This window comes from Sinocyclocheilus grahami, unplaced genomic scaffold, assembly GCF_001515645.1.
Source record: "Sinocyclocheilus grahami isolate Dianchi unplaced genomic scaffold, SAMN03320097.WGS_v1.1 scaffold947.1, whole genome shotgun sequence".
NCBI classification, from domain to species: domain Eukaryota; kingdom Metazoa; phylum Chordata; class Actinopteri; order Cypriniformes; family Cyprinidae; genus Sinocyclocheilus; species Sinocyclocheilus grahami.
Genome location: NW_015506126.1, coordinates 200,832 through 209,995, shown reverse-complemented (window position 1 = coordinate 209,995; position 9,164 = coordinate 200,832). Strand labels below are relative to the sequence as shown.

The following is a 9,164-nucleotide window of genomic DNA, read 5'->3' as shown; positions in this document are numbered from 1 at the left end:
CATACTTTCCAGAAGGCCAACAATTCACTAAAAATGTTTTTTTTATTGGTCTTATGAAGTATTCTAATTTGTTGAGAGAGTGAATTGGTGGGTTTTTGTTAAATGTGAGCCAAAATCATCCCAATTAAAAGAACCAAAGACTTAAACTACTTCAGTCTGTGTGCATTGAATTTATTTAATACACAATTTGAGTTGAATTACTGAAATAAATGAACTTTTCCACGACATTCTAATTTATTGAGATGCACCTGTATATAACCTAATATGAAAATAATAAGAATTGCACCACTGTTCAAAAGATTATGGTCAATAAAAAAACTTTCATTTAGAAAGGATGCAATAAATTGATCAAAAGTGACATTTATCATGTAAAATATTGATAAAAATATCCTGAACCACAGTTTCCATGAAAATAATAAGCAGCACAACTGTTGCGCTGTTTAACACTGATAATGATCAGAAATGCAAATCAGCATATCAGAATGATATCTGAAGTATCATGTGACGCTGAAGACTGTCGCATTACAGTTCTTTTAAAATGCAATAAGAAATACAATATTTCGAAATATTATTGCTTTTATTGTATTTATGGTCAAACGCAGTCTTGCTGAGTATGACCCCAAACTTTTGAACAGTGCACTCTAAAGACCGCTGGGTTGTTTCAACCCAACTTTTGGGTTAAAAATGTAATGTAAAAATTTAACCCAACCGCTGGGTTGAAACAACCCAGCATTTTTTAGAGTGTGGTCAATAATAACTATAAATAGTCTTTAGTCTGTAAAACTGACTAGTATTGATCTGGTGAGGAAACTGCAATTTAGTTGCTGAATCATTATTGATTCCTAATGAATAATTAATCTCCTGAAACATCCATTTACATCTGAGCTAAAAGGGAAAGTAAATTACAGCTATACATATATACTTTTGCATAAATGTGACGCTGCAGCACAAAAGCAGTGTTAAGTCGCTGGGGGATATTTGTAGCAATAGCCAACAATACATTGTATGGGTCACAATTATACATTTCTCTTTTATGCCAAAAATCATTAGGATATTAAGTAAAGATCATGTTCCATGAAGATATTTAGTAAATCTCCTACCGTAAATATATCAAAACTTAATGTTTGATTAGTAATATGCATTGCTAAGAACTTCATTTGAACAACTTTAAAGATGATTTTCTCAATATTTAGATTTTTTTGCACCCTCAGATTCCAGATTTTCAAATAGTTGTATCTCGGCCATACAATATTTTCATATACTAAAAAACTGGAATGCTTATTTATTCAGCTTTCAGATGATGCACAAATCTCAATTTCGAAAAATTGACCCTTATGACTGGTTTTGTGCTCCAGGGTCACATATGAAACATACATAGTATATATCATAATTCAAAACAAAGTAACTTGTACTTTTATGCTTCAACCACTAGAGAGACAAAAGTTGCATAGTGTTGCTTCAATTATTTTACTTCATATTGGTACCTTAGTTTGTGACTTTTGGATGGCAAAATATATCAGAATGAATGAGCTGCCCAGAAGAACCAGCACGAGGACGTTCAGAAGGATCCGCAGGAAGATGAGCTGAACCCAGTGTCTGAGCGATCGCTGTTGGACTCTCTGTTGAAACGTCTGCTCTTCTAGATCCATCTGGAGCAGAGGTCAGAGGTCATCCACTGGGAATAATGTTCCTGCATCCTAACCCATCTATAAGCTCTCTCTCTGTGAGACTGGCTTGACTTCTTACCCTGAGTTCGTTTCGGACAAAGTTTTGTTTCAGTGACGCTGCTTGAGGGTTCTGGATGCAGAAATCCCACCCACAGAAAACCTTGTAACTCAAGTTGGAATTGAAGCGATTTCCTGTGAGCCATGAATGTTTGTAGCCGACCACTGTCCTGAATATGAGATAAGAGAAAAAAATCCTATTTCAATGCTTTTGTGTTCACTCACACCACTTTTGCGTTTTCTGGGAAATGTTGCGTTCACTTGTTAAAACTTTTGCTTATCCCAAGAAACTTCACGCTCTCTCATAAAACTTTTTTGCGTTCTAAGAAAAACGTTACACTCATTCTTTTGCACTCTCCAAAAAAGTTTGCATAAGTACGCAAAACTTTTGCAGTCCCAGAGAAACGTTGCATTCACTCATAAAACTTTTGCATTCCCTTGAGAAACTTTGCATTAATTTGGAAAATGTTTATGTTCCCAGAGAAACGTTACGTTTGCTCACAAAAGTTTTGCATTCTACAAGAAGCTTAGTGTTCCCAGAGAAACGTTGCGTTCACTTGTAAAACTTTTGCTTTTCTGAGAAACTTTGCATTTACTTGCAAAACTTTTGCATATCCTTAGAAACACCAAGTTTCTCTGGAAATGCCAAGTTTCTTGGGGGAATGCAAATGTTTTAAACAAGCGAACACAACATTTCTTGGGAAATGCAAAAGTTTTGTGTTTTTCCCATCACTATGTCCCTTTATGGGGTTTGTAATAATAAAGTCATTTACTATAAATCATACTATAAATTTACTATAAATCAATGAGTGTTTCCAGTTCAATAGCTTTTACAGTGTTTTCAACAGCTTACACACATTTTCAAAACGTTGCCTCTTTTTTTCATAACTTCACACACAGATACAAGAATTGCACACAAAATGCAAAACGCCTCGCATCTCTTGCAAAATGAAGCGCTGCATTCAAAATATCACTAACACGTCTCAAAAGCAAACGTTTGCAAACAGCTTTGCCATAATATTAATTCCTGTTAGATTTGTGTGTGGTACATAGAGAACTGTGTGTTGTGTTTTGCAAAAAGTGTTTTCTGAAATTGAAAACTGAGTCAAAGGCTGAGAATCAGTGTCTGGTTTTGTAGGTTTGGTGTGTGCTTCTGCTGTTTGAGTGTCAGCTTTCAGAAACTGTGTGATTTTGTGTAGGGTAGGCAGTTGAAAAAAACTGTAAACTCTATGGAGACAGCATTTGCAAACTATGAGATGAGTTGAAATGATGTATTTTAGCATTCGACATCATGCTGTTGAATGAGTGTATGGTAGTGGTCAAGAGCTGCAAATGCAGGTAGCCTCAAAAGCTGCAAAAACTTAATTCATTTAATAGCTCATAGGTACATGATCTGACCTGCGGACCACCATGATGATGCTGAGGAAGAGGACAGAGAACATGCCAAGGAGAAAGAGGATCGGAGTGTTTAAACAATCCAAATCAAGAGACCCACGAGTGTAGAAACTATGAAACACTGGGGAGGATTCAAGAACACCCTAAAAACACACAGAACAGACCCAGAACACAAGAGAGGGGGTTTAGAGAGAGAACAGTTCATGCAGAATGTGAAGGACAGACAACTCATATTTATTTAGGAAAGATAAGACAGGGATCTGGTTTACATGCTCAAGAATATGACGCAGATCCACTAAACATTAAACAGTTAAGCCGATAATACGGTTATAAGAAATCAACATATAAAACAGGGACATTCATTTATATCTGTGCATGTCCAAAAACAGGCAGTTGTGAAAAGTCAAGAAATAGAATAAAACTTTCTACTAAAAGAAATGAAATATAAATCAATCAGTCAATCTATGGAAGCTTGTTTCCGTCACAGAATATAAAAATAAGTAGGTAATTGTGACTTTTTATCTCACAATTCTAAGTTTATTTCTGACCGTTTTGAATTTTATGTCTGAGATTTCTGAGATTACTTCTCACAATTCCGTTTGTTTTTCTGCCAAGAAATAAATGAAAAAAATAATTGCAACTTTTTATCTCACAATTCTGTTTTTTGTTTCTTCCATGTAATAAAAAACTAAAATAAAAAAGGTAACTGTGACTTTATATCTCACAAATGTGACTTTTTTTCTCGGATTTCCGACTTCTTTTTTTCTGCCATGGTGGAAAATAAATAAAGTAATTGTGCCTTTTTATCTTGCAAATTTCTTTTTTTTCCTCTGATTTCCGGCTTTACAGCTTCCTTTTTTCTGATATGGAAAAAAAAAAGGTAATTGCAACTTTTTATCTCACAATTCTGACTTTTTTCTTGCATGTGATACAGAGAGCGCGACCATAACGTAGAGACCGAAATGACATGCCGTCGTGTAAATAAGATAAATAACATAAGGCTATTTAGTTTGCTTAATAAAAGAACAAGGTATATACCTGTTCTATAGGAAAGTTGACTTTAAATGACTTCTGTTGTGATCTGGCGCTATAGAGAAAATATAATTAAATAAAATTAACTTGACCTTCAAAGGGGGCGGAGGTGCCCCCCTAAAATAATGGCAGGGGAAACACTGCTTTAGATACTGACCGATAACGCACGCTTTTCACAGTATAATGATCGCTCAGTGTGAATCCTGATGTTGTGAATCTAGCTTCTCATTGGTTGTTTATTTCCCAGATACGAGTGAAAATGGCACCGTCACTGCGGGATCATCTGTCTTCTCGTTTCAGACCATCAAGCGGGGCAATAAAATGGCTCAGATGGGTGAATAAACACTTTGCATACACACTAATAGTACATCTGTGACCCTGGAGCACAAAACTAGTCATTTTTGTAGCAATAGCCAACAATACACTGTATGGGTCAAAATTATTAATTTTTCTGCCTGACCACAATCATTAGGATATTAAGTAAAAATCAGGGCCTGTATTCACAAAACATCTTCAGGCTAAAAGTAGCTTATAACTCGTCGATTTAGGAGAAACTCTTAAAAATAATGGGCGTGTCAGTCCTAAATGTTTGCTCTAAGAGTTTTTCACAAAGTGTTTTAGCTCTAAAACTAGCTCCTAAATCTGTGAAAGGTTAGGAGCAGTGAAGAGGACTCCTAAACCACAAACTCTCCTAAAACAGCTGTTTCCGGCGATTTTAGAAACATTTGACGATAATGAGCTTTTATAAAGGTATCGCCTTTGGTTTTGGAGGCTTTGATTATATCCTTGTTTTCATTAAACAGTTAGAGAAGAAGTAACAGCTGTGCTTGAGTCCAGTTTGGTTTTCTTTTACGTTTGCGTGTCATGATTATTCCACTGTTAATTAAAAGGCTGTTTATATGCACATCCGCTAATTGTTTACGAGAAGCACACATCTAAGAGGCTGACAATTAGCTGAACATATGACACTTAGCCTGCATTTTAAAACCTTTATTTGAACATAATATCGCACTCTACAATATTTCCACGAATAAATCTCTGACAGAGACTGTCAGCCAATCACTGTGTGCATAGTTAATAAGCACGCTGACATCATACATAGCAACGAGGTAAACCCCGCCCCCTTACTCTGAGCTTAACACTTCTCTATATTCCTTAGTACAAGTTTGTCTCTGCAGCTTTAAGAGAAAACTCTTAGCTAAAAGCTTTTAATGCCATTTAGGAGAACTCTCAGTGGTAAGATAAAGTTTTCTGTGAACACGGGCCCAGGTGAGTATCAGTGCATCATGTGTAAGATCTTCGGCCGGTCTCACCGTGAGTACTTGAGTTCTGTGCGAACACCAGCGTTGGCGTCAGCACCGATCCGCCGATAATGACGCAGTACAGCAGGTTCAGACACAGCAGGTAACGCAGGAACACGAAGTACGCCTTCACCCCGACCCCAAACTGACCTGTGCAGCAGATCGCATACGATTAACCGCATACGATTAATCGTCATCTACTCACCTACGTACAACACACTCATCAGCTACCATCCACCTATTTTTATGCGCATTTTGGGATATTGCATAAAAAAACCCTGGATGGAAACGCCAAGATGCGCATAAAAACTGTCGTATCCGGTAAGAAAACATGTGCATAAACTACGATGGAAACACTTTTACCGAATAAATTCCTTAATTCTGAAATGCTGTTCTCTTCAACTCCCTGGATGGAAGCAGTGCTTTATTCGCAAATGTTTTACGGGATATTCCAATTTTGTGCACAAGTTTAATTCGTAACTTTGGATGGAAGCATAGCTACAGTCACCTTCGATCTTATGGAGCGTGTGTCTCCATGGCAACAGTCCAGATACAGCCCCGCCCACATGCTCCTTTAAGCGCCGCCTTGTTTTCTGCTGGCTCCGCCTCCACGAGTCCCAGTGGCCAATGCTGCGTCTCTGCAGGGGCTGCCGCTCTCTGATTGGCACAAACTGCTGGTCAAAACTCTGAGATGCTGAAACTCAACACCAGATGCTGATTTTTTTGGCACTTCGCATAGTTCGCAGTCTTTTTTCTCTGAGTATAAATCTCACAATTCTGTTTTTGTCTGCCATAGAAAAAAATTTAAAGGTAATTGCATTTTTTAAAATGAGCTAACAGTATTAAGTATTACATTAACCATGATTGAGATTGTGATATTAGGAGTTTCAAGAACTGTCTGTTCATCGATGAAAACAATTATTGAGGGGGAAAATCAATATGATTTCAGTTTACATCTTGAATTTATTTAATTTTAGCATTTAAATTTAGATTTGAGTTAGATTTTATTTTAGTCTTGCAGTATTTTTATTTAACAGGACAATCGTAAAGGTACATTCAATGAAAAGTAAAAACAACAGATTTCCTCAATTTAAACAAAAGTTCCAGTTTATATATTGATTATTATTAGTATTTTCTCATTTTTGTTACATTTTATTTTATTTGACTTCTAATACTGATTATTGGTATTTATTTAACAAGACAATAACACTACATTTAATGAAAAGTAAAAAAAATGTGCATGTTGTCTTAATTTTTTTAAGCATTTTAATATGTATTTGAGTTTGAGAGATTGACTTCTAATCTTTTTTATTTTTATTTAGCAAGACAATACATAAAGGTACTGAATATCCTACTGAGACCCAGATTTTGTGTGTGTGTGTTGTTCATGTCATTAGATTGTTTAGAGCATGAGAAAAAATGGAAAAATAACATTTTTGAAAAATGATATTTTATTCATATGTTATCCTCAGTAGAGGACACCAGGACTCAGTTTTTCTAACAAATAAAATGACACGAATAAACATGAAAAGGCAAAAAACAATGGGATTTTTAAAAAATCACAAATCAATTTTTAGGTTTAAGGATTGTTTTCATACCAAACTTTGTATAAGACAAACTATTTGAAAATGAATCAGATTTAAATGATAATAACAAAATATCATCCTGTTTCCATGACGATGGACAAAAACTCCATAGCTGGGTCTCAGGAGGATATTCAATGAGAAGTATAAAAATAGTACAGATTGTCTCAATTTAATCCCACTCAAAAATTCCACTTTACATCTTTATTTATGTGCATTTTAGAGTTAGATGTTGTAGTTTTATCTCTAATCTTTTTATCGGCAATTAACAATTTGACACATTCAATAAAAAGTAAAAAATTGCAGATTGTCTCAATCTAAAGCCATTTTAAAAATAATTCAGTTCATTTAAATCATTTTAAGTCATCCTGCATCTTTGTAGAGCTTGATTATTAAAATGAACAACTAGCAAAACTATAAATAAGCCGGCGTTCTTTTCTGTCTCTGTTCTCGTCAGTGGTTTGCGGTGTACAACACAACACAAATTCTATTTCTATCGCACGTTTAAAACAACTGCTGTCGACCAGTGCTTGCCAGCATCAGTACATACAGTCACACAACTACAATTAAACATTAAAAATTAAAACCCGAGCACTCTAATCAATTCTAAAAGCTCTACTAAAAAAGGTACGAATTCAATCTAGACTTAAAAGCATGCACAGATGGGGAAGATTTAATATGCATTGTTTGTGAAGATGAAATGATCGCAAGACGTCTCACCGGATGTCTCTCTTGTCCTGCAGACAGACGGGCAGGTCTCGGAGCGGGACGCTGGGGTTCCAGGAGACTCTGTCCAGCAGACTCTGATCCTGATCATCTGTGAGGGTTTCTGCGTGAAGCCGCCGATGAGCCTGTGAGCTCGGCAACAGGCCAAATATCTCCGTCTGATAGTATTCACACGAGTCTCTGGACAGATCCGAGCTCCAGCTCTCCGCTGCGTGAACAAACATCAGCATTCATTAAAACACTGGCAAAAATAAAGGAGTTTTGCAGCGATGCATTAGAACAGAGATGCTCAAACCAGGCCCAACGCTGACCTTTGATTTGCAAGAGCGGGGGAAAAATAGGACAAATGTGCCATTGTAGCATATTTATACTTTTGTTTTAGCATTTTAAATACATTTTTGTAATAAAGTGTAAAAAGCAATATACAAATTTATATGTTGTTGTTTTTTTCAGTCATGTAAAAATGTAATAAATGTGAAAAATAAAATAAAAAATAACGAAGCTGGATACAACGCAACATTTACTTTTGGCCCACAGACCGGATTTGAAAGATTTGAGCATCTCTGCAAACGAAGAACCATTTTTGGTTCCCCAAAGAACCTTTCAGTGATCTGTTTTTAAAAGAAGCACTTTTTCTGAGTCTGAAGAACATTTAGAAGATCTAAAGCAGGGGTTTTCAATCTTTTTAGAAGCCATGAACCCAAATATGATCATCCTAGTGCGAGCTGAGGAACCCCTATCCGAAAAATTTTAATAAATAAAAAACATTTGTATTGTTTCTTCCATAAAGACACAATTTATACTGTGAAAAACTAATGTTATAAATGTATCAAAAAAATTTTTGGGCAAATATTGACTGTAGTTTCCATTATTATTTTTTTTCTCTTATTATAGTACTGCACTGTTATAGTATGATATTGATGTATTTATTTATAACTTTTATTTATTTACTTTAATCTAATTTTTATTTATTTACTTATTTCACTCTAATTTTGAATTTATTTGTTTGTTTTAATCCATTTATTTATTTGAATATTTTTGTTTATTTTAATCTTATATTTTATAATTTATTTACTTATTTATTCTTATTTACTTATTTGTATATAATTTTTTATTTATTTACATATATATTTTTGTTTTTGTTTTTTTGGTGTGCATATTTTTATGTACAAAATAAATAGTACTTATTAAGATTTATGTGGTTTCGAATTGGCACAATGTGCTTTTTGTTTATTTTAATCTTATATTTTATTATTATTTACTTATTTATTTATTTGTATATACTTTTTATATATTTACACACACACACACTCACACTCACACACACACACACACACACACACACACACACACACACTCACACACACACACACACACACTCACACTCACACTCACACACACAC

At 35.0% G+C, this 9,164-nt stretch overlaps 1 protein-coding gene across 1 annotated transcript in view; it reads right to left on the bottom strand.

The window, feature by feature from the left end:
• tmc8 (transmembrane channel-like 8) overlaps nucleotides 1-9,164 on the bottom strand; it is a 17,409-nt gene that overhangs the window by 7,506 nt on the left and 739 nt on the right. Inside the window, exons 2-8 of the mRNA XM_016249682.1 lie at nucleotides 7,756-7,969; nucleotides 5,961-6,109; nucleotides 5,465-5,602; nucleotides 3,389-3,414; nucleotides 3,123-3,262; nucleotides 1,747-1,894; nucleotides 1,485-1,649 (exon numbers count right to left, since the gene is read on the bottom strand). Coding sequence (XP_016105168.1) covers nucleotides 1,485-1,649; nucleotides 1,747-1,894; nucleotides 3,123-3,262; nucleotides 3,389-3,414; nucleotides 5,465-5,602; nucleotides 5,961-6,109; nucleotides 7,756-7,969 — 980 coding nt within the window. The remainder of the gene's footprint in view (nucleotides 1-1,484; nucleotides 1,650-1,746; nucleotides 1,895-3,122; nucleotides 3,263-3,388; nucleotides 3,415-5,464; nucleotides 5,603-5,960; nucleotides 6,110-7,755; nucleotides 7,970-9,164) is intronic.